General features: G+C 45.0%; 1 protein-coding gene across 3 annotated transcripts in view; it reads left to right on the top strand.

The window, feature by feature from the left end:
• LOC119170080 (solute carrier family 35 member F3-like) overlaps window positions 1-25,881 on the top strand; it is a 159,590-nt gene that overhangs the window by 115,773 nt on the left and 17,936 nt on the right. Inside the window, exons 1-3 of one of the 3 annotated variants that reach the window (XM_075880077.1) lie at window positions 2,588-3,104; window positions 24,150-24,364; window positions 25,363-25,490. In XM_075880077.1, coding sequence (XP_075736192.1) covers window positions 3,056-3,104; window positions 24,150-24,364; window positions 25,363-25,490 — 392 coding nt within the window. In that variant the 5' untranslated portion in view covers window positions 2,588-3,055. Of the gene's footprint in view, window positions 1-2,587; window positions 3,105-12,990; window positions 13,507-24,149; window positions 24,365-25,362; window positions 25,491-25,881 lie in introns of those variants that run through there. The other 2 variants (XM_075880070.1, XM_075880063.1) reach the window with 2 other exon arrangements.

Genomic DNA, 25,881 nt, shown 5'->3' with positions numbered 1-25,881 from the left:
ATGTCAGTGCCCCCAGTACAGCTCTCAGCGACAGTCCCTCTCAGCAGTGTTTGCTCGCCTCGACGACCAGCCATTTTCTGAGCAGTCAATCTTGGAATGTCGGAAAGATCGAGCTTCACGCCAGAAAGCAACGAAGGCGCTGATGAAGTTTCTGCGAGCGACCCGCCTCGTTGAACGATTGTGACACTACTGTGTGCGAGTGTGTGTATGTGTGTTTGTACTTCTCTTCCTCCCTTTCCCCTTACCCTTTCCCCAGTGCAGGGTAGCAAACCGGATATGTTTTCTGGTTAACCTCCCTGCCTTTCCGCAATAAATTTTCTCTCTCTCTCTCTCTCTCTCTCTCTCGAGACGAAGTTTACCTTACGGTGTGTATATGAAAATATTATACGTAACTTTCAGTGGAGTAATCTTGCGTGATTGAGCAACACACACAGCTTGATGAATCACAGCAATAAAACGTAATGTTGATTAGACTGCTACAATTACGGAGCACACACTGGAACCACAGTTTACGTTTAGCCGACATGACACCTATATCAAAGAAATACATAGGTTGCTGTGTTAAAAAATACATCTTAGCATTACAACCACAATTGACATTGCAACCAATTACACCTGCATAGGGTCTTTTTAAAACGTAGTTTCTAAACTTGGCATGGCCCTGACGCTTGCTTTTGATTCCTGCTAGGAACTTTATTTTGGTTCTTTATATTCGTTAAGTCAAGGCTGGCGACGTAGGTCTTTGTTAACACTTTCCTACTTTATGAATCAATATCCGCTCCCGTCATTCCTGGGTAGATGTAGTCTGTCAATCAATTGCGGTTTATGCCCACTTGACGTGGTCATAAAGGGGTATATGACGCCCTTGTATACAAAATGGTTTGACGACGTACGGTATAGAATTTTCACGTTGCTCAAGTCTTGACCAGACAGCCATATTCTTGAAATACTTTTACGCTTTCATGCCAGTTACGGTCTACACCAAGTTATTAAGGCGATCGCGACAGCGCCCAGAAAAAGGCGGCTACATAGATAGATAGATAGATAGATAGATAGATAGATAGATAGATAGATAGATAGATAGATAGATAGATAGATAGATAGATAGATAGATAGATAGATAGATAGATAGATAGATAGATGGAAACACTCAAAGTGCTTTTTGACCCACTGAGAAATCATGGGCATTAGGAACGTCCCTTAGAACTCAGAGTTAGCTATGCCCGTACTCGTATTTCTCTAGGTGATTCAGCCCCGCCACGGTGGTCCAGTGGCTATGGCACTCGGCTGCTGAACCACAGGTCGCGGGATCAAATCGCGGCTGTGACGGCTGCATTTCCGATGGAGGCGGAAATATTGTAGGCCCGTGTGCTCAGATTTGGGTGCACGTTAAAGAACCCCAGGTGGTCGAAACTTCCGGAGCCCTCCACTACGGCGTCTCTCATAATCGTATAGTGGTTTTGAGACGTGAAACCCCACAAATCAAATCAAATAAGGTGGTTCAGTGCACGTTAAGTAAACGGGGGGGGGGGGGGGGGGGGGGGAAGGGGTGCTATGTGCTGAGATATATCAGCTAGAAATAGATGAAATCGAGTCATTCGATTTCTTAGAGAGCCCCGCCGCGGTGGTTTAGTGGCTAAGGTACTCGGCTGCTGACCCGCAGGTCGCGGGTTCAAATCCCGTCTGTGGCGGCTGCATTTCCGATGGAGGCGGAAATGTCGAGGCCCGTGTGCTCAGATTTGGGTGCACGTTAAAGAACCCCAGGTGGTCAAAATTTCCGGAGCCCTCCACTACGGCGTCTCTCATAATCATATGGTGGTTTTGGGACGTTAAACCCCACAAATCAATCAAATCAATTTCTTAGAAACAGCAAGTGCGCATGAGTATGGCACGGTGAGAACATGGTGGTATGACTTGGCTAATGGAGCGCTAAAAGGTGTTGCTTTACTACAGCGGTTGGAACGGCGCATTGAGGCATCCACCAACACCGCATAGAAAAAGAAAAGGCTTCATTGCCTCGCCGGAATCGTTATGATAAGATGTCATCATGTCACAAACTTCGCAACGTAAGTCTGCATGTGCGTCATTTACCAAGGTCATGGTTGGCAAAACTTATAGACACCGCAGCATTTATCTAATGCCACGTGACCCCCCCCCCCCCCCTTTTTTTTTCAATTTATTCCTTCCCGTCCTCACATGACGTCGATCTGTCATCTTGTAGTTAAGCCCACTGAAACTTCTTCGGCTGAAGTGAAATGCTCGGTAGCGACACAAGAAACGTGATTATCAACAAGTTAAATGAAGTATCACCTGCATAGAGATACGAAATTATGAATTTCATGCGCTTTTACATAAGCAAAAAAAAAAGACATGAAACCAAGCAAACCGTACGCTGATTTTCTCGCCCTCGGCATCGCAGTGTTGAGCAGTGCCCGCTACCTTTTGAACCCGTTAATTCACACCCGGAAGCATTCAGTCTCATCGAGCCCGCCTGCAGAGTGCGAAGCGCCACCACACGCGACACCCTTCAACACGGTGTCTCAGCCATCCACGTAATTCAGTCGGTGACCACGCGGCCCGACACGCGCTAGAGGCCAATGGTCCCATCAAGCGGCAATGTCCTCTCCCTCTGTTTTTTTTTATTCGCCCGTACCACGCCTTTCTTTGCCCCTTTTTACCCGCACGGGTTGCCCGGCAACAGCCGTTGCCGTGGCAACCACCTCCCGCCCTCCCTCGTTTTCGGTGGCCCGCCACCATGTCGAAGCTGCGAGCTTCCCGGTCTGAGCTCCGCGAGCCGTTGCCCTTTTCTAGAGAAGAATGCCCCCGAGTCTGAGCAGTGCGCTATGTCGGAATCGAAATGGTGCATGGTCATCATTTGCTCGCGATTGTGCCGCTATCTGCCAGATAACCGGCAGAGAAGAAGGAGGAAGTATAAATGGCGGCGGCCGCTGTGAGAACGCGGATACATCGAGAGCCATCGGAGCCGGGATGCCTTCCCGGTGGGGCTGGGCTGCTGACTCTCCCAGCGGGAAGCCCGTCAGCGAGGCCTAGCTAGATGATGCTGCTTAGCATCGTGAACCGCTTTGGCTTCTACACGCCGACCGGTGAGTGCGGTATGCTTTCTCCCGGTCACAGTCTGTCCGGCAGCTCCCCGGTAGACTTTGGAGCGTGTACTACTATTTGTGGGCCTCGCATCACGATAGCGGAAGCACTGGATGGTGGCTGAAGTTGTGACCCACTGCATTGCACAACAGGTCACTCAATGTTACGCACACTACATGAACGTCTTATCGTGCTGAAGCCGAATTAGTCAGCCGGGAATTCGGCGACATAAAGGTTCATTGGGCATCGGATTGTCACGTGGGGCATTGTTACGAAGTGACTGAAAATAACTCGTTTTTCCCACCGGGCATACTTGTTCGAGAACATTCTTGTTGTGCATAAAAAAAGTGTCAAACGCATATCACTAAAAGCAGGCAGAATATATTATTGAAGATGTTCTGCAAGATTATTAAAGGTACTGTTTATTACTAACATTGTTAAGGACTTTAATTACCAAAACCACGATATACTTATGAAAGACACCGTAGTGCTGGGCTCCGACATTCTCGAGCAACTGGTAAGTTTATTGGAAATGTACCTAAATCTAAGTGCGCAAGATACCGCCGAGACGCAAAACTGACGGCGAAGGGCTGTGTACCCAAAATTAATCGATAAATTTCAGCTTGAATGACTGTCTTCTGCTTTCCAGAAAATTTCGAATATGGTTGATAGATCTACGTCCAACTGGTTCTCAAGGCGCACAAAGCAGCCTCTGGTTTGGCAAAAGAAAAGAGAGTAGTTATGTAACAAAAATGCTGCAGTCGCTGCCATAAAACCCCGTTTAGTTGGTACGCGATGATCGCTGATGTTCTCGATAGCAATAAAGAGAGGCCATGATCACGAGACAAAGAAATACGTGTGATAAAGAGGGGAAAAAAGCGACACCGTTGCCCTAATGTAGGCCCTCATCAGCTGGCTTCCCCTCGTGAGAAGCATTTCTTGTTTCCACTATCGATCGGTGTCCTCTGAGTGCACTCGTCGCCCTCTCGCTGCGACTTAGTAAGAAAGCGGTGTACTACATGTCTGCCAACTATCCACATTATTAGCCACTCGCCTACCTTATATACCACACGTGTTGAATTTTATAACGTGAGCAACGATCGTATATCCCAGGCTATTGAACCCAACCGCTTTATTTTGCTCCGAGTGGTGTCAGGTGGCGCGTATCGATTCAGAGCCGATGCCCTGCTGCGCATGGGATAACGTCCATGCGCGTTCTTATCCGGCAGGACAAATTAATTTGTTCGTATCCTAGACTTTGTCTTACGTCCGCCCCGGTGGTGTAGCAGCTACGTAGTTTGGCTGACGACCCGAAGGTAGTTGGTTCGAGGCCGGCCGCGACGGCCGCATTCTGATAGACACAAAATGGTTGAGACCCGTGTACTGTGCGCTGTCGGTGCACGTTAAAGTACACTAGATGGTCCAAATTTCCGGTTCCCTCCACTATGACGTCTCTCATAATCATATCGTGGCTCGGGGCGTTAAACCCCAGATGTTAATAATAGGCTTCGGCCACGCTTGGCTAGCTAATATCAGTTATGTAATGGTGGTTACCAGATATAGCTTGTTCCCGTTCAAAGCAATTTTGTGTCTTAATCTGCGCAGTCATATAATAAATAACGTCAATGCCCTCCACTTGACGGCTTCTGTGATTGTGGCCTTCCGTAGTGCTGAGAAAATCGTTATGTCTATAGTCATGCCACGGCGCTTCCCTGGTGGGCCCAGAAACTTATCGGGTACGTGCACCCTTTCAGTTGTGATTTCGAAAACCAGTCTCGCGATATGTGCTCCTTGAACGTGTGATCTCAAGCCACACTTGGCGCTGGTGAATGAAGTCTGAATTAAGTTGACGATATGTGGGGTCTGCAACCATGACTGGAAGCATAATGTGAACATGGCAGATAACATCATAAGTGTCTCGGTTTAGAGGTATAAGATTTGATAAGTTGTCGCGCTTACAGTCTCGACGGAAAAAGATTGACACAAGTGACTGGCTGTCGGAGCGGCAAGATTGCGACACGCTTCACTGTTTCACCCATGCACGCTGATATCGAGAGTGCCAAGCGCGTCCCATTTTCCAAAGCATGGGTGGCCAACGGAAAGCCCTACAACAAACAGCTTTTTCGGGGCAACTACGAAAAAAAAAACGCTAGGCCGGCGTGAAAGGTCCAGCACAGTCACAGCGAAAGCTAGAAGAGCGACCTTTCAGAGCCTTTTCAAAACACTCATTGGGTAACTATTGCAAGCACACTTGCTTTATATCCGCTAAAGAATTAATAATAATTTTTGGGGGGGGGTAGTAGGCCGGCATTCGATATGCCATTTTTCGTCATTTTTCTGAGAAGCGTGGTATCCGCTAAACACTTGCAAAAAACTTTGTGCCAATTGTTCATGCAGTGGCTGATGACGATGAGGAATTATGGATGAAATTGGTATGCGCCACAGGTAATCAAGATCAAGAACAAAAATTTTGTAATAAATTCGAGCATTGGACGGCCCACTCGTTACGCTATTCACATTGTGCGACGACTGGTAGTTCTTTCACTGTTTTAATACGCTTTATACGTCGTATTAACGCGATTGCTTCCTCGACATCAAGCCTGACCATGGCAAGTTTGCCAACATGTCACAAGCACCGGGATAGCTCACTGGTAGAATACTGGGCTGGCACCTAGCACACCCCAGTTTGAGCCACACTGTGTCATTGGTGCTACGTTTTTTTCTCTCAAACTTCGCGCGCTGTTGTTACGGACACCGGCGTCGGTGGTGGACAACTGCGCGTGACCTGAGTTGTGGTCTCATAACAGCTTGAATGTGGAATGCTGTGTGAGAATGATCTTGTATTTTAGTATTATTTATGGGCGCTGCAAACCGCATGGTTCTGTTTCAGCAATTCTGTTGTTTCTAATTTGTATTAAGGATTTCCAAGCAATTTTCGCTTTTATTGTTAGTATGTTTGCCCATGAAAGTGTTATCTTTCGAGGTACAACAACAATGATGCATTGTAATGTGACAACATTTAGATGTGCTATAACACCACCAATTTAACATGGTCGCTACAAATAAAATTTGCAAGAAATCGTACCAACCACATGCTTGGCTATTTGTGCTACAACTTTTCAACTGTCTTATTTGTATTAAGATTACAGATTCTGGAGCATTATGCTAAAGAGTATCATGCCCATAGAGTAAATACTAGAGTATTCTGGTGAAGTTGTGTGGAACCCTATATTAGACAAACTAGTGACTTCTCCTAAAACATTTCCAGAATAACTTTATTTGTTTTGCCCTGTTTAAGTATAGCATAACTGTGAGCGTCTACACTATGAAAACTTTGTTGCACTCCATTTTTTAGCATCTCGAAAAAACAAAAGTTGCTTAATCCTGTTTCTCGAGTTGAATCCCTCTTCTTTTCTATGCGGCCAACTATTTCTTCGTTCATGACATGTATACCATGGCATTGATCGCTGTCACAAAGTGATTATCTCACTATGCAGCACAACCGCCTTATTTAACTCATGTTTACCTCGTACATTAGAGGAAAGGAACGTAATAATAATTGACGGTATTACTATTAATGGTACTCAAAAGTTCATTGAGAGTCTACTTAGATGAGTTTACTGCACTTGCTACCTTCTTTTGCACAACCCACTTTCCTCTGTAATGCCAATTGACACTGGGGACTTCATGAACAAATAATCAGGTAGCAGGTTTTTTTTGTGTGTTCGTTTGCACTTGTTGAGAAAGAAAGAGAGAGAGAGAGAGAAAATAAGGAAAAGGGCGGGGAGGTTAACAAGGGCTGAGCCTCGGTAGGCTATCCTGGGGAGAGGGGAAGAAAAGTTATAGAGGAAGAGAAAAAAGTCACTGACTGGGTCAACGCGTAACAGGTTCACATCACAAACAAAGAAACAGGCCGGTGTCTTTGAGAAAAAGCAACAGCGCTTTCGTCCCCTTTCGGAATTGGGATGGGCAGTGCCATGGTCCCAATACTTTCTCGACCGTGAAATCAGCTCTGTCTAGTTGATTTAAAATACTGCGCAGGTGAAGCCTCTCGTTTGTGTATGCCGGGCAGTAACATAAGAGTTGTTCAGTAGTGCAACAAGTTGATGGCGCAGTCGTTGCACTCCGCACTGTCGGCCATCCCAATCTTAAATGAGTAGGCATTGGTGAAGGCTACATCCAGACGAAGACGGCACAGCACTGCACCTTCCTCCCTGCAGAGACCAGTGGGTAGCCGCTGTCGTAGAGATGGGTCGAGAGAATACAGTCGATGATGTGCGAACTGTGATGACTGCCACTTGTGGATTGTCATGTTCTGCACCCGCTTACTTAGGTATCTAGCCGAGTCAATCCTATAGATAAAGGTACAGAAACAGGGTTTGTTTGTACGTGCCACCGGTGGCACATCCCCGCTCTAGAGCGGGTATGTGCCACAGGAGATGCGAGTTAATGCACAGTGACGAACACATGAAATGCGATGATCGACCTGCATGGTGGCCGGCAAAGTGTCAATGTCCGTGGACGTGTTTATTTATGTAGTCGATTTTCGTATTTTTTTATATTGAAGAATCAATCATGGTTACAAGAGAACAACTAAAACGAAACATCCTAGGTTTATCACAGCAACAGATTATGTATTGGAGTGATATCTAAGTTATTTGATTGATACATTAAGTCGTTCCAAACAAAGATACATATACTACAAGATGCCGTAAAATAAGGCGAAAAGAGGGAGCGTTCTGTTGGATGGCACCCGCCGGGCTATCTTCATCTCCTGGTTTTCGTTTGAACGCATCTTTAGCCCACTTCAAATGAATTTATGTATTATTAAAACAACGCAATGGTAATTACATTATCAGCAATCGAATTCGAAAGCTCAGTCGTGGTGTATGTACCATTGCTACAGAGCATGCGTGATGGTATGAATAAATTGTTTCAAAATTTTGGTTGTTGATTCACTTTGGTTGAAGATGATGTCGTCCAGGTAAAAATCGATGCATCTCGTGACAGCATTAGCTCGGCGAGTGCGTGGCTGGTAACCTACGTTAGAACGTGTAACGAGCGCAGCACACAAGCACAGCACGTTGCGGTGGGCTGTTTTTACCGGCCGCGCTACTCCAACAGTGCGCAGCCGTTCGAAGCTTTGTCTGAAGCATTGGCTACGTTAGGAACTGAATATATTTTACTAGGAGGCGATTATAACTTTCTGGATATTGACTGGATAAGTTATTCTCCCGTCTTGCGCTCACTGTCTAGTCCGTACTTAGCACTGGAACAGCTCATTAGGGAACACGCATTGCATCAGTTCGTTGCATATCCTACAAGGTGCACTGGGCAATGTGCCAACATACTAGATCTTGTTTTTTGTAATCATGCCGCCTTCATATGGTGAGTTACAACTATGAATTTGATTAGTGATCATGAGGTAGTAGTTGGAAGCTTGGTTTGCCCAAACCTAAAGTTAAAGAAATGTCGCCGCGAAGCATTCATTTTGATGAAAATGGTAACTATGAAGCAACATCCTCCAAGCTTACTTCGTTTTTACTGAGTTCCAAGAGTGTTATTCGATCATGAATATCACCAGTATGTGGGAACTTTTTGAAACCGACCTTGCTAGTTTTGTCAGTAGTCATGTACCTTCCAAGGTTATTTCCGGGAAACGGAGAGCTGACAAACCCTGAATTGCCGCAGGCCTAAGAAGGTAAATAAAAAAAAAACACACTTTCAAGTGTTTTCGTTCATTAGGAACAGCTAATGTTCAAAAAAAAAAAAACTCGCTGAGTTAAGTCTACTGTTAAAAAAAGAAGACAAGCAAAAGAGCTTCTTTTGCTTTCCTGAAAAAAAAAAAAGCTGATTACTAATCCCAAGGAAGTTTGAAAATATGTGAAATCAAATAGAATAGACACTGTTGGCATTCCGGATATAAATGACGGTGAAACAACTTTTTCTGAAGATGCAGAGAAGGTGGTCTGCTTAAACCAGTATTTTCAATCAATCTGTGTTTTTCGAACCATATCAAGGTGAAATGTCATATACGACAACCCAACAATTTGAATCTATGGATAACATTGTTATTTCGGCTAGTGGTGTGTGCACTCTTCTTGAACGACTTCAAGCAAACTCGGCTCCGGGACCAGATGCCATTCACGTATTGAAGAGGTGTGCAAGTGTTCTAGCACCATTTTTAGCCGTCTTATTTACAAAATCACTTTGAAGGTCAGAAACTGCCGTCTGAATGGAAGCTAGTGAATGTTGTGCCAACCAAAGTCTGGAAACAAAAATAATGTTGCCAACTACCGGCCAATTTTTTCGACCAGTGTATGTTGTAAAACTCTTGAACACGTTATATATACTGGTAGTTTAAAGCACTTGAAAAGAAATATTTTTTTCTGTACATTTCAGCATGGTTTTATGTCTGGTCTGTCATGTGTTACACAACTGTACGAATTTTCTCATGATGTTTTAAGTTCATAAGATAAGGGTAATCAAGTCGATTCGGTATTTCTAGACTTTCAGAAAGTGTTTGACACCGTTCTACACGCTCCTTTCAATCAATCAATCAATCAATCAATCAATCAATCAATCAATCAATCAATCAATCAATCAATCAATCAATCAATCAATCAACTCTTTATTTGTTGCAAAATATATAAACGCATTGATGTTAGTTTAACACAGAAGTATATAGATAAATTATGTTTTTTAGGTCTGCCTGCATCTGTTCTTGGTTGGTTGTGGGATTGTTCAGCTTCTAGAAAACAGTACGTCAGAGTAAATGGTTCATCTTCTTCATACGTCAGCGTAACTTTCTGGGTGCCACAGGGCACAGTATTGGGTCCTTTACTCCTTTGGCCTATGTTAATGACTTGTCAGAGACGCTAACATCAAACGTGAGGCCGTACGTGGACAATTGTGTCATTTATAGATCAATGCACAGTATGGACGACATTTGTCCTTTACAACGTGATCTTGACACTGTGGTAAGGTGGTGTATGAAATGGAAGATGCGTTTGAATGTAAAAAAAAAAATGTTGCTTCTTTAGCTTTGCCAGATAGCTCAAACCTTTTACTCAACACGCAGCTTGTCAGGAGCACAACTTGACCGCGTTCAACATTTTAAATACCTTGGTGTATACTTGTCTGCTGATTTATCTTGGAATAAGCATATAGGTTACGTAACTGGCAAGGCCAACGTTGGGTTACACTTTATTAAACGCAATTTCAAGACTGCCCCAAAAAGTCTGAAAAGGCTTTGTATGTTGCAAATGTCCGACCTATCCTTGAATATGCCTACACAGTGTGGGATCCTCATGGTCAAACTCTAATCTATGAACCTGGACGCATACAAACCACGCAGTGCAGTTTGTCAGTAATAATTACAATTTTAACGCCAGTGTTACCTGCATTAAGAATAACTTAGGATAGAAGCCTCTTGAGCAGCGCAGGAAATTCATGCGAATAATGTTTTTCGATTCTATATTCTGTAATGAAATTCGCATTAACAAAAGTTTACACATGATGAGCCCACACTACGTGTCACATATATAGAAATGATCACTAAAAAAATCCGAAAGGTCATCTGTCGTACCGATGCCTTTGCCAATTCTTTTTTTTCCTTTTACCATTCGCGAATGGAGCAATTTGGTTCCGTGTGTTGCTGATCTTCCATCCGATGCTTTTCGTTTGTCACTACAAGATTTGTGCTTTTTGTGAATGCTGCGCAAATGTATCCCATTTTCGACGGCACGAACGTGCGCTTTGTTCGACTGTAATACTGCTTTTTTCCCCTAACCCCCCTATAATAATGCCCACTTAGGCGATGTAGGTTGCACAAATAAATAAATAATAAATAAATGAATAAATGCGTATCTATATAAGTAAGCCTTTTGCGTGCTCGCCCTCCCTTATGAGTTGAGCACTCTTTATTCCAACGTTCCTTACAACGTCAACATAAAAAAAAAACATGCTTGTATTGATTCCGCAGTGTGTCTCACAGCCATCCTTCCACCTTCGAAGATCGGAGAACCTAGACGTTCACTTTTATTCAGGCGAAAGCCTTGCATTCCTCATCAAACATGAAAACTGATCGTCGGTGGCGTCAACACGAGCGATGCAAGAAGTTGTCACTTGACGTTACCACCTGACGCCATCATGACGTCACAAATGGCCAAATTTTCTGACATCATACTGACATCACGTCACATTGTCGCTTGTCTAAAATGGGCCGATCAGAGAGGCCATGCGAAACAAGGTTAGGGGCATTAAGAGGACGAAGAGGAAAAAAAAATTCCGCCATATCCACGAAGTGAATGATGATGAGTGGGCGAAGCTCCGGAGGTAAACCTGGTAAACCATGAATCCTCTGTACATTTTGCCCACTCGATTTTATTACATCGCTCCCCCGAGCGTACGTCGCCGCACTAAATCGAACGATTGCCTTCAACCAATGACACGCGCCATATGTGACATCATTCCTATTTTATAAGATCTCGCGTCTTTCATCAACTACAAGTACCGCTTTCTAGTTTATAACATCTTGCATCTTTTCATCATCAGCTACAAGTACCACCATCTAGTAAACACTACAAGAACTAAACGAGAGGTGGCTACATACAGGAGGCGGTACCGCCATATAGTGAACACTGCAAGAACTAAACTAGAGGTGGCTACATACAGGGGACGGTACCGCCATCTAGTGAACACTGTAAGAACTAAACTAGAGGTGGCTACATACAGGCTACAGGGGACGCACAGCCCACGCCCTAAGGAGCTTCGCCCCTAAAAAAATGAATGAAAGGCGGTGCGATCAACTAGACGCACGCCCAGTACTAGCTTGCTACCCTACACAGGTGGAAAAAAAGAATCAATTACAGGAAATAAAAAAAGGACAGGGAAGAAAGCACCGTCATGGTACCAGGCCCGCAGCCAGGAGTTGCCACAAAGACCCCCTCCCTCCCTTCTCCAGAAATTGCGATAGAGTGGGTGTTTTGTCGAAAACAATTAATGAAAACAGGTGTTTTTCTAAAATAGTCAAGTTCTTCAGCAATTGACCCTCCCCGAAAAAAAAATTCCTGGCTTCTGCCCAGCAGTGTACATTGCGTCTGTCTTTTCCACGCACAGAAGCAATCGTACGCAATTCCTCTGATCTAAAATGCAGCACAAAGTTATTAGGTGCGGAAAGCCAGGGACGGATCAATACATTCAACTTAGAGCCGTCTTGGGAGAAGAAATAAGGGGACCTGTGAGTTTCTGCCCAGCTAAGAGACAGTGGGGTTTTGCTGCAGGGATCGTTGCGTGCGCGCATTGTACAACGGTGCACTTTGCTCGGCTTTCTCTCAAATGTCGCTCCACATCGATGACAGGCGAAAATACGCGCTCGGCGAAGACTACGTTTCATTGTACCACGCTCGATAATCTATCTGATCTCTGAGAATGAAGTTAACGGAGAAAATTAACACGACAAAATGCTTGGCGAAACGAAGTCAGATAGGCAACAAACGCGCATTCGGCAATATAAACCACGCAGCGTCCATAGCGACGGCGAGCTGGTCAGCAACTTGAGGCGATTGGCCATTCGCCGGCTTTCGCTGCAACCGGTCTTTCGCGAACAACAACGTTGCTAAGCAAAGGGACAGCCGTTCTCCTCCCTCACCTATCTCTCTCTCTCTCTTTACCTGAACTATTCGATGATAAGCGTGGCATGACCGTGCGGTTCACCTGGTGAGACGAGGGCTGAACCGGAAACAGGAAGCCACGTCACGCGTCAGAGTCCACTTTCTCCTCTTTTTATTTCCCGCCCCTCTCATCAACTCACTTCTCACGGCGCCGCGAAACCGTCGATACTCGACTCACGGCGCGGGTCTCTGCGGTACGCCGCAGTGTTAGGGAAGTGGCGCGCCGTTGCAGAGCCCCAGTCTGCGCTGGTAAAATTCAGGACCACGCTAGGTGGGAAAGTGTCAACCGTGACCAGGTGGTAGTACAGGAAGTGAAGCGCTAGTAGTAGTAGTAGTAGTAGTAGTAGTAGTAGTAGTAGTAGTAGTAGTAGAAGTAGTAGCAGCAGCAGTGCCAGGAGGCATTGCATGTATTGGCACTGTGGTGGGATGTGCGTGCCAGCAGCCGTGCTTCTGGAGAGCAGCATGCTCAGCTTGTCGCTGACCCAGTGCGCCGAAGGCAGCTGCTCCGAGACAGAGCTGTGCTCGGTCAGCGAACCACTGCTGTGCTGTCGTCGTCACTCACCGCGCGGTAGCAGGGGTGCTTTGCTGGCACCCATCGGGGCCGAGTCCTCGGCAGCCGCTGCGTACCATGGGGCCAAGAGGTCGAGCTGGCCCAAGTGTTGTCGTCGCAAGCACGAGTCCAGGCTTAGCGAGGAGTTCTCGCTCTCCGTGCTGCCGCTTCTACACGAAGGTAAAATGGGGTGCTTTTCTGGCAATAATGGTCTAGTGGGACGCGATTTATGAGTGGGCCCGTGACATTCTCACGCTATGAATATGGGTTCGATTGAACTGCGGGTTTGATTGTCCAGCTGGTTTATATTTGTGTGGGTCACAAAGAGAAAAACTTTGTGTATTTCGACTAAGGGTGCACTTCAAGCAGTCCACACCTCGCTAAGCTTTAGCGAATTAGGATGGTTACCAAGGGCGTCGCCACAATTTTTTTGGAGGAGAAGAGGGAGATTCAACCAACCTTTATGTATTTATGTGCGCATGCTTGCACATGTTTGTCTATATATTGCTGCATATATCGCCCCAAACTGTTTTTTTTTAGGGGAGGGGGGTGGTCGGGGGAGATAGAGATTTTTTCCCTGGCTGCATCAACGATACACACGACGAGAAAATGCGCACTACATTCTTTGTGTGTTGTAATCTGAACTCTCTACTATTAAGTCCTTAGAGCAGCACTACAACAATCATAAATTATTACTTTTGTTGAAACAATGCAAGTTAAAAAAGAAACATTTCCTGCACTGCTCGGAGCTCACTGCATGCTCTGCGCGTTCGGTGCCCCGCCGTGATGGTCTAGTGGCTAAGGTACTCGGCTGCTGACCCGCAGGTCGTGGGTTCGAATCCCGGCGGTGGCGCCTGCATTTTTGATGGAGGCGGAAATGCTGTAGGCCCGTGTGTTCACATTTGGGCGCACGTTAAAGAACCCCACGTGGTCAAAATTTTCGGAGCTCTTCACTATGGCGTCTCTCATAATCATATGGTGGTTTTGGGACATTCAGCTCCACATATCAATCAATCAATCACTCAATCCACTTTTGGTGCGATAGCTTCACCAATCAGGCTGTTATTATATGTATGACGTAATTCAGTGATTGATATGTGGGGTTTAACGTCCCAAAACCACCATATGATTATGAAATTATGAGAGACGCCGTAGTGGAGGGCCCCGGAAATTTTGACCACCTGGGGTTCTTTAACGTGCGCCCAAATCTGAGCACATGGGCCTACAGCATTTCCGCCTCCATCGGAAATGCAGCCGCCGCAGCCGGGATTCGATCCCACGACTTGCGGGTCAGCAGGCGAGTACCTTAGCCCCCAGGCCACTGCGGCGGGGCTATGTATAACGTAGCTTGAACGCTTTGCTCGAAGAGGGACATTGTTTTCTGCCAACAAGTCTACGTAGTTTTTTAGCTACATACCATAGTGAGTGTAGTTGTATTCAACCAAGGAGATGCAGTTTGGTCAGTCCTTACGGGAGCTAGTCATTAAATGAACGCAAGGTTTATGTTTGGTTGATGAACACTAGCAGTGTTCGTGCAAGTTCAACACGATTCCTGGTGGGGTCTCGGCGCATGCATGCATACATTATGTAGGAGAAGTGTTTATACGAGTAATTAAATGTAACCGTGTGCGACACAGAGAGAGAACAGTTGTTCCATCCTCTGACAGTTTCTGCAAACCACCTACAGAGAGCGGGAAGAAACAGCAACAGTGTGGCATCTACATTCTCTGCCATTTGTGATTTTCTTACAAGCGGCCGTAGCTTGGATATCAATATAAAACCTGAAGAGTCACCGTTCATACAATCAAGGAGAATTCTAGCATCTTGTTATTGCCACGAAGGTCAGAGCACATGCTCCGCACTGTTGGCGTTTCTTTCCATACCACCCGTATGGCTTCACCACAATTCATAAAACACAGCTGTCAGAAAAAAATGAAAGCCTGAAGAGATTAAAATTTTTAAACAGGTGATCAACTGGAAGCAATGTTTTGAGAAATAGACTTTGTCTTCTTCAAGATTGCAGGCTTCAAGAAGACAAGCCTGCTTGTATAAACTTCAGATATAACAGGCTCTCTGTTTAGGAATTTTTTAGGGGCGAAGCTCCTTAAAGCGGCACCCGTTCGTCCCTCGTCGTAGTACGTAACATGTGTTACACTTTTACCTGCAAGGTGGTCCCGGTGGGAGATTTCTCATTTGCGTTGTTGAACAATAAAAAATTCGCAGTGTGTGCGTTAACTAAAAGCCGAGTTCTCCTGTTTCTCACTCCACATTAGCAGCCATTGGCATGTACATTGGGCACTATCTGACAAGAAAAGGTTGCTACGTTATACTCGCTGGGCGTAACCTCTTGGGTTTTATAAAGGTTTAGCGAGCGTTGGGCGGCAGTGCCATGAATACAGTGAACCAGTACATACCATGAACTCGAGGTTGTTAAAAGTGGGAAGTACACACGAAGCGCTAGCCGTAAGAAAGTGTGCGTGTGGCACCTCTCGTTTAGTCCTTGGAATGTCCGCTGGATGGCGGTGCTTCTATATAGGGAATATATGATGAAAAGATGCGCAATGGTGTGGTTTTTGTAGTGTTGACTAGATGGACGAATAGACACAAAGACAGATGCATGGACGAACGCACGGATGGCTGCACGGACGAATGGACGCATGGACGGACGCAGGGGCGAATGCATGGACGAACGCAGGGATGGACGCACGAATGGACGTGCGGACGCATGAACAGACGCACGGACGGGCGGATGGACGCACGGACGGTCAGACAGAGGGACGCATGGACGGACGGAAGTAATAACGAATGGACGGACGAATGCTTCGCTCTACTCTCCATCATTCACCCCGTGGATATGCTGCCATTTTTTATCTTTTACCTTTAGGATAGCAACCTACCAGCCAACAGAACGGAGTTGGTCATATTCCTGAATCTCGATGTTTCTATACCACAAATATAAACCACCTTATTCTGTTAGAGTAGATCATGTTAATTTGTTTCAACGTGATGCGGAGTTTCTTGTACATTAGCTAAAAAAATCAGTGTCAACAATAGTTACCCTGTGCAAGAATTTCGCTAGATCCAGCGCACTATAGCCTAACCGTTCGGGCACATTCTGCTGGATGTGGCTGAAGGGCCTCTCATTGTGCTGTCTGGCGAGTATAACTGTAAGAGAAGTTAACTGAAAAAAAAGAAACATTCATGGGGATCCATTGTGAGTATCGTCACGTTCCTACTCCAACCACTTCACAGATTATCATCATACGAGTTCACTTCGGAACGAGTTTCTACCCTCGTTTTGAATCAAAACATCATTGACTTAGGTGACAATAATTTGGGCGAGACATAACTGGTAACCCGTCGAATTGATAACGATGATCATGTACCCCCTCACAAACGGCCATATCGTGTCAACTCCGGGGCGTGGTATTATAAAAATAGAGGTAGATAAGATGCTTTATGAGGGCATAATAAAAAGTGTTCCAGTCTCTGGTCCTTTCCAAGTATTCTGGTTAACAAGAATGATGAAATGAAAAAAAACTTGACTTTAGCCCCGCAAGACGCACTTAGCGCTTAGCGGGCGTCTCCTATGTAGGAACCGACAGGGAGTACCTGGCGGCCACTTCGTGGGTCTGCTGAACGGCCCATTGCTGGTCTGCGAGATGTTCGCTTCTGAGGGACCTCTCGCACTTGTTTGAAGTAGAGTCGGGAGAAGGATGATAGCTGGATATTCTGTCTCGACTACCGCAATCTCAACCATACTACCAAGAAGAATGTGTGTCCTGTGCTGCATACAGACGACGCTTTTGATCGCCTGCACGCTGCCAGATACTCCTATTCAATAGAACTGTGCTCAGGGTACTGGCAGATCACTGTGGATGGCTAAGACAGACAGAAGACTGCCTTCATGGCTCCTGACTTATGTTATATCCATTGGCTTATACAAAGATTCGGTGACTTTCGAGTGAATTATGGGCTCTCTCTTTCTAGTCATCAAGTATAGTGCATCTGTTTTTAGTATATGAATAGTGTTATTGTTTTTTCCACTTCCTTTGAAAATAATCTCACTCGACTTTCACTATACGTGATGTTTTCCTGACCACCAACCTTCAAATTGATTCATCAAGATTTCGCTTTTTAAAAGGCCAAATGTGCCATCTCCACCCGTGACAACATAGCGCTGTTGCTGTCTCACGCACCATATTAATAATAAATATAGGAAATATAAACTAATTCCACTAGAAAGCGAGAAATAGAAGATAATTTATCTGAGCCTGGGCTCACGAAACAGTTCATACTACTGGCTACCGGCACTAATGAAACCAATATATTAACAAACGGAGCCAAATAATTGTAGGCTCTACAATTAACGTAAAAGTCGGATACATTCTCTGTAACATTTTGTTAAAAAAAAGGCACGGGTTGCCTGCTGTATGACCTTATATAGTTGTTTTACTTGATTTGAACTGTAATTAGCGGTTGCGCAGAGATAAGGCAATTCATCTTGGTCCTAAACTGCGTTCTTGATAGGACTGCATCCTGTTATTCGAGAGTTAGGTCTGCGATGACATTATTTGTTGGCGCTATTTTGACATGCTTTCTTCGCCTATGGCACCAAGATTACTCTTCTTTATCTGCAGTTACGAACAACTCTAGCGTATAAACATCTTGTGAGCGCGAGCTCATTCCCGTGCGAGCAACTCACCTCACTACTGCACCTCACTAAGTCGATGAGATAAAATTAACCTCGCGGAGACGTGTGCAGCTTGCCTCTTTTGGTCACATGGTAGAACCCGTCCTCTGAGTGTTTTTTTAATTAGTCAAGTCACGTTCTGTGCAGCGTGTCGTAACACACATTGCGTTAGTACAACGTGACGCGGTCGCTTAGCGTTGTACGCGCACGTTCTCTGTTGTGCGACTCTATACCGCCATGCTGAGAGAACCGGCCAGATGTGGCATCCACTCTCCAGAATTAAGTTCCTTAGGCTGTTCACAGAAACGACCGCTTCTGATCGACCGATCACTCGGTTATAGTATTTTCCTTCACCACTGACAAGCACAGTGACTCTCTGCCAATCACTAATTGCATTTACGAGTGACCACATTCATAAAATTCAGTCGGGTGTTTTCCAACGACACAGTTATAGCCATCGCAGTAATGCAAGCTATCACTGAGATACGGATAACTTTGCCTATACGGTTCTTTACGCGTGACAGCAGCACGCGGTGTCAGTACCGTGCAATTAAAGACTGGGCTCGCGTCGTCATTATTCGATTGTACCTGTGGGTCGCAAGGCCACGGATAAGTGAATGGCTGTAACGCTATATGGGGGCTTTTGTTTCCCGGGCTCGATACATTGGGGTCCTTCGTTCGCTTCCATATATAAACTCGAAGTGGTAGCACTCAAGCACGCCACGCGAGATATTAGACGTCGTCGGGGGGACCTTGAGCCGAAGCACACCCGACCCACCACTCAGCTCGTGCATCGACCAGTGGCCCGCAATTCGAAATATAGGACTCCGATGCTCGTCTGTCTGGCAGGCTGCTGGAAGTACGGCGATTCGAGGGACGCTTCTGTGCAGCTTTTTTCGGCATCGATTGACCTTGGCCCAACCGAAGAACGCCCGTAGCGTTTCTTGCTTCGCTAGTGGTTGTGTTTGCCGTCGCGCCTTTTTCCTTTTCGCATGCGCTGACGTTGAGCAAGTGCTACTTTTTATGCATCGAAAATATACGCGGGGCATCCATCTTTCCAGGAGTGCCCTAGTACACGAGGCTTTCGACAGAAGGACACATTCTCGTTAAAATACGAAACTAGGTCCAGGGACGCAGACGCGGTTGGCCGTGACCGAGTGCTTGAATTGATCTAGGTTTCTTTTTTTTTATTGTTTGACGGTCATGTTTTAGCCAGTGGTTATCCCGGCCTGAATAACTATCGTTCCGAGGACGTTTTGGTTTACATGGACGTTTTGCATTGTTCGCGTTGTTCGCGCATGGTACGCCACTCGTTAAGAATGTCAAGGACTTTTTTTTAACTGCCCTATGGGCGTTTCGCTGAAAAGCAGTCTGATTGTTTGAGCAACAAGCTCAACCGAATCACGCAGTCCGCTTAGTAGTACAAACACTTTTGTGTAGTTTTGTTATACCGTCGTAAAATTTACAAAAAACGGCAGCGTTCCCTAGGTGTGACGCCTCCTATGCCAAATCTACCTGCACTTTCGTGCTTATAGAATACCTCCTACATTCTATGAAAACACACAGAGCAGCACAGCTGTTCTTCGTACAATTTACTATAAGTTGTCATCAGTACAGTGCAAGAAACAAAAACGTTGATTGATTGATTGATATGTGGGGTTTAACGTCCCAAAACCGCCATATGATTATGAGAGACGCCGTAGTGGAAGGCTCCAGAAATTTCGACCACCTGGGGTTCTTTAACGTGCACTCAAATCTGAGCACACGGGCCTACAACATTTCCGCCTCCATCGGAAATGCAGCCGCCGCAGCCTGGAATCGAACCCGCGACCTGCGAGTCAGCAGCCAAGTACCTTAGCCAAAGTAAGTTATGGGATGTTAGTCTGGGGAACGACATCACAAGGGAATTACCATAAGTTAATAACTATACAAAAGAAAATATTGCGCTGCTTTGAAAATTACAGGGGGAATCTACAAGACTTGCGCACTGCTCCACTATTCATTAAACATTCCATACTCAGAATTGATCAATTATATCATTTTAAATTACTTCAGTTAATACAAAAGACTAAGCTATATGAAGAAAGTTGCACCGAAAGACCACACTACAGTCTGCGAGAACAAAAGAAACGAGATCCTAGAACAAGAACCAAGTATGGAAAACAAAGTATTGCTTACCAGGTACCTCAGGTTTTAAATACCCTTGCAGATCAATTGAACTTTAGGGATAGTAGTGCGACTTTCAAGAAACAAATAAAGAACTTATTCATAACCACCGGTCTACACTATCGAAACTTCGTAATGGAGTCTCATGCCTCTGCAAATGCTTAAATTGTTCATAAACTTCTATGTCAACTATACGAGTGTATACAGCGGAATTCATTGTATCCGCATGCATTTTGTGTCTGTTTTTGAGTAGTTTCATTGATAATATTTAGTTGTGAATTATAACGAGAGTGACCTCTAACTCTTAAAATGTGTTATGTAAACTTCTTATGCTATTTATGTTTGAATTTTGTGTTTACAATTTCAGGTTGCTTGAAACCAATGTATTGAATATATATATTGTTTAAGCTTTGCACTGTCACGGACTGCGGAGGGACAAGGGCCTTTGTCAGGCTGTTCGCCTTTAGCCCTTTGCCCCTGCAGTGAGCTCTCTATCCGGCTTACTGTAAATAAAAATACTACTACTACTACTACTACTACTACTACTACTACTACTACTACTACTACTACTACTACTAGACTACCGCGGCGGGAAAAAAACGTTTGTGATGGTAAGAAACCGCTCCACTATGCATCGTCATCATCATCATCATCATCATCATAACTACGTCCACTGAAGGACAAAGGCCTCTCCCATGTTCCGCCAGTCAACTCGGTCCTGTGCTTGCTGCTGCCACCTCATACCCGCAAACCTCTTAACATCTTCTGCCCCCTTAACTTTCTGTCTCCCCCTAACCCGCTTGCCGTCTCTGGAAATCCAGTCAGTTACCCTTAATGACCAGTGGTTATCCAGCCTACGCGCTAGACGCCCAGCCCATGCTAATTTTTTCTTCTTGACTTACACTATGATATCCTTAACCCCAGTTTGCTCTCTGATCGACTCTGCTCTCTTCTTGTCTCTTAAGCTTACACCTATCATTTTTCTTTCCATCGCTCGTAGCATCGTCCTCAATTTAAGCAGGACCCTTTTTGTAAGTCTCCAGGTTTCTGCTTTGTAGGTAAGTACCAGCAAGATGCAGCTGTTATGTACTTTCATCTTGAGGGATAGTAGCAATCTACCAGCCTTTCAGATTTGGGTGCACGTTAAAGAACCCCAGGTGGTCAAAATTTCCGGAGTCCTCCACTACGGCGTCTCTCATAATCATATGGTGGTTTTGGGACGTTAAACCCCACAAATCAATCAAATCAGCAATCTACCAGCCATGATTTGATGTGCTCTCCCCCATTCTTTTTTTCTTAGTTCAATATCGTAGTTCGGCTCTGTTATGCTTAGTCGCCAAATGCGTTAGGTAAAACATTTTGACATGAAGAGTGCGTTTCCACTTATTGTGCAATTTATCGTATTTCTACACAAATGCATGTATGAAGTGCACAAGAATTTACTGATCGTGTAACTAAAAATAGTGTTAACCAGGTCATCTAGGTAAAGCTCGCATTATTTTTGCTTCAGGCACTGTATCTCAAAGGAGGGTAAACTAAAGTAATAATGATGCCATATTTGAAAAAACGAAAAAGAGACAGTGACAAAGAAGAGAAGAGCTTTCAGTATTGTTTTAAATATAATATCCGTAATTTCGTAGTCTTTACTATGACGCTATTAGTTTTACACCTACAGGTGTACATTTGTGTCATGATTTTGTCCCACCTTCATCATAAAGGCAATGCCAGTGTCTCATATTTTCTCCAACGCAATTCTGAGATCTGCATTTTAGATTGATAGGACACTTCTTTCCTTCAGACAGGAAAGTTTTAGGCTAACCTAGCGTTCATTACAGTCATGGAGAGAGGAGGAGGAGAAAGAAAGGAAAGACAGGGTGGTAGCCAGTTCTCAGACCGGCTGGCTACCATGTGCTGGGCAACAGGGCTGAAAAAAGTGTAGCTCAAAGGACATCATCTTGTCGAAAAGGACTACTAGAATACTGACCCAAGCGTGCATGTCTTCGTAGTAAACAGGCCTGCGATGCTCTCTTTTCTCACGGTTTCCGAAAACAAGATTAGGACATATTTGTTTCCCCAGCCATTCCTCACAGCATGTCAAATTACGACACAGACTGTTTTCAGGGGAGTGAGTAACCTTGACAATTGTGTTTGGATTCTATAAGCGAACAGAGTGAGTGTGAGTGAGTAGTGCATGTATCATCTCAACAGTGGCCTAGCCAGAAATCTTTTGCGGGGCAGGGGATAAACCACAGTTTAGGCGTGTTTGTCCGTGAATTTGTACGTGTGCGTGTATTTTCACACAGGCAAATTTGGAGCATCTTGGAGGGGTCGAACACCTTCGCCACTTCTTGGTTACGGCAGTTCTTGTCATGCACGCATTGCAAGAGCAGTATTCACATTCTTTAACAAGCCACGCAAAAGTGCAGGCTGCGGAAGGCTCACAGAAGCCTTATGAGTTTAGTTCTCAGGAGCGTCGGATGTGTAGCGGGTCATCGCAGTGAAAGTTTGACTGGCGCCCATGTGTTCCGGCTAATTGATGGGAAGCGGTAAAGGTGAAGGGTCACCAAGACGGCGGCGCTACTGGCTTCAAAAAGCGTGTCATTACGCTGCTTCCTACTTTGTTTCTTCCCTCCACAATTTCAAAGCTTAGCGTCGTCATGACCATGTTAAACTCGTGTCTCGCTAATGCGTTCTGCCTAACTTAATATCGACAAAAAAAAAAAAAGAAAGTGACTGAAGCAGGCTTTTCCACCTATTGTGCCTTATTGCGGAGAAGCCACATTCGTGACCCGATTTCTCGCGAGTACTGAGTGTTTGAAAATGGAGTTTCTTTAGAACGTCTGGCTATTGCCACAAACACAGGATCTTTAAAACACCCGTATAATGTAATAAAGTGCCCACTCGAGAATGACGTGTGCTCAACGCTGTAATGGAAGACTTCTGCGTTGTCCCAGGTGTCAAAGTCCAAGGCGTTCAAAATTAATCTCAGGCATTCTCTATGGTGTGAACACACCTCATGTGGCAATCGTGTTTGCGAAGGAATGATCTCCAATCTTACTGACTGTCACGCTTTAAGCGCACCGAAAAAGAACTTTGGACGGTTTTCGACAATATTAAAGATCACCCCACGTGGAGAAAAAATATAGGGACACTACTCGAGGCCGCCTTCAGCACAAAAAACGTACGACGCTTTGTCGCAGTTTTTACGAGTAATTGCATTTAGAGTCACGCTTTACAGGCTGTTTGTTTTGCGTTACACCGCATTCATATAATTTAGATTGTTCTTCGTTTTTGTTTTTTTGTCTTGTCGGTGATGTCTCTTTTCGCCGTGTTTTTGTTGGCTTTAGGATAATATCCAAATACAGGACAACCAGGCTGGCTAAGGACTGCCTAACCTCCCCGTTTTTACACCTCCGTCGTCCCCTCTTTCTCTTACCAATGTGACCAACCATTTATTCAAAATATGGTGCGCTAATAAATAATTAGAGCTTTTTGTATTTGTCCAAAGTCTTAACATGATATGTTAAAAATCTTAGCATGATATGTTCCAGGTTTTATCGGTCCACTGTTACTGTATAACTAGCATGTGTGATCGCAAATAAAACAATAGTTGCAAGCTGGCGCTGTGTCTGTGTGCGTCTCTATTTTTGTGTCCTTGTCGTGGTGCGCTATAGCTTTATAAATGATGTATTTTTGCGCAAGGAATTTGCCTGTTTCTTATATCTTTTCTAGCCACATATTTAAATTGAATGTTCCATGTTTGCATGGTGTAATTTTTGAAAGCACTACGCAGGTGTCGTGTCTCTTTCGATGATAATGCCCAGTCTATTCGTTGCACTATTTTTCTCTTGGTCCGCTGTATATGCGCTCTCAACAACAACAAACAAACAAAAAACATTGTAGTAGAGAAAGACCCATCGAGAGGAAATGCAGGGAGTAGCAATAAAGTATGAATGGTGCGCAGGTGATGGCCCGGCGGATGGAGTGCCGCCGGGAACGAAGACGGACCGGCGCTGTTGCAACGAGAACAGCCGCAAGGTGTCTCTGGGTCTGGTGATGACGCTACTCATCGCCGCCTCGTGGGTCGGGGCGGCGCACATGCTCAAGGCCACGTTCGCTGAGAGCAACAGTCCGGCTAACCAGAGGCTCACCAGGGAGGGCCGACTCAATGTAACCGAGGTATACGACAGTATGATGACTGGATGAGTCTACCTCGATCCCCATTTATTTTTACCCGGGTTGGGGCTCGATGAAAAGGCTGAAAATAGATAATCAATTTCTGCTCGATGTAGCTAGTTACCTGTTTACGCGTATCTATAACTGATTTTGTGCACTAAATAATATTGGAATACTGATACACAACTGAAAAAGAAAAGTGCCCAGTTTGCACTAAGTTGCGCAAGGCTTACTCACAACAGAGCTCGTGGGTACCTAGCTATTCGGGCCTTGACCAGGATTTCGCGCCGCAGCCCTTTTTTTTCCTCACCCCTTGCTTTACTATTCTACTAAACTCTGAATGGCCAGGCTTGCTTTTTTTTCAACAGGCAAGCTCTTAGCTTAGCTTAGAATGGAGTTTTCAGCACTTGTTTTACCAGGTGGTGCGAACAGAAGTGATCATTATAATGAATTGCTTCGCACTCGTTTCGTCCTGATCAACTTTCGCTTTTCTCCCACAAGACGTGTGCCGATTCGTCCGGCGGGAAATACATTATGATGACGCACGCGTCTGTTACGTGACTAAACGTTAGGTGAGATCACGTATATTCTATTCAAATCACGAAAATCAGGTAACATCATGTAACTAATTGCTGTTGCTTTTGTCAAGATTTCTGGCCTTAGTAGATGTGATGTAATGCTACCGGACGTTCGTTTGCGTAATAAGCCAACAGTCCAGTTTATAGTATGAGAGCATTTGAGAGTACGACGTTGTTAACAAGGCTTGTAACAGCGGCTAATCGGTGGCATCTTCACATTTGCACTGCGCCACTGTGGTCGTTCAGCCGCTACACTGTGATAGCCGTATGAGTTCACAGATACCACTCAACGGAAAATGCAGACAGAACAATGTTGTGGAAGGCCTTGAGAAGTTGGTGGGGCCCGCTGGGACAGCTTGATGCATTACGTTCGGACAAATTCACAACAACGGAGCTCAACCATGTTTATTGAATTGCTCGCAGGTCACATTCGATGCACCTTTCTTCACCACTTGGGTCTGTGCAAGCTTCAACACGTTCTTCTTTCCCATCTTTCTAATGGGGCGACTCTGTTCCCGGACAGAGAAAACAAGTGCCAAGAATGTGCTCATGTAAGGTCATCTGTTTTGAGGCTGTTCTTGGTTTGTAGCGTGGTTTGCTAACAGAGCTTGTCGTTGGAAAGCTCTCTCGTTCTTTTAGGTAGGGCTCTGTCTTATTTTGATACTGCATGGGGCCACCTCGTAGTGTCAGCTTTTAAAAGATACTGAATAGTGAAGCTAAGTGTGGCCACGTACACTTCAATTACACATCAAGTACACATCAATTAGGCCACCTATGCAGTGACAGGTCATGGGTTGTGAACCACTCTTCCACTAGTTCTATACCGGTTACCAAAAAGTGCACATGCCCTCTGGCCCGGCACTCTGCTTTACTGATCTATCTTAAAAATTTAAGCCATGCCATCCAGTTTTCTTGAATCCTGAAAGGACAAGTTCTTCTAAA

The sequence above is a fragment of the Rhipicephalus microplus genome, chromosome 2, assembly GCF_043290135.1.
Source record: "Rhipicephalus microplus isolate Deutch F79 chromosome 2, USDA_Rmic, whole genome shotgun sequence".
Lineage (NCBI taxonomy): Eukaryota > Metazoa > Arthropoda > Arachnida > Ixodida > Ixodidae > Rhipicephalus > Rhipicephalus microplus.
Note: the sequence above shows the minus strand (reverse complement) of the source record. Positions and strands in the feature narration are given on the sequence as shown.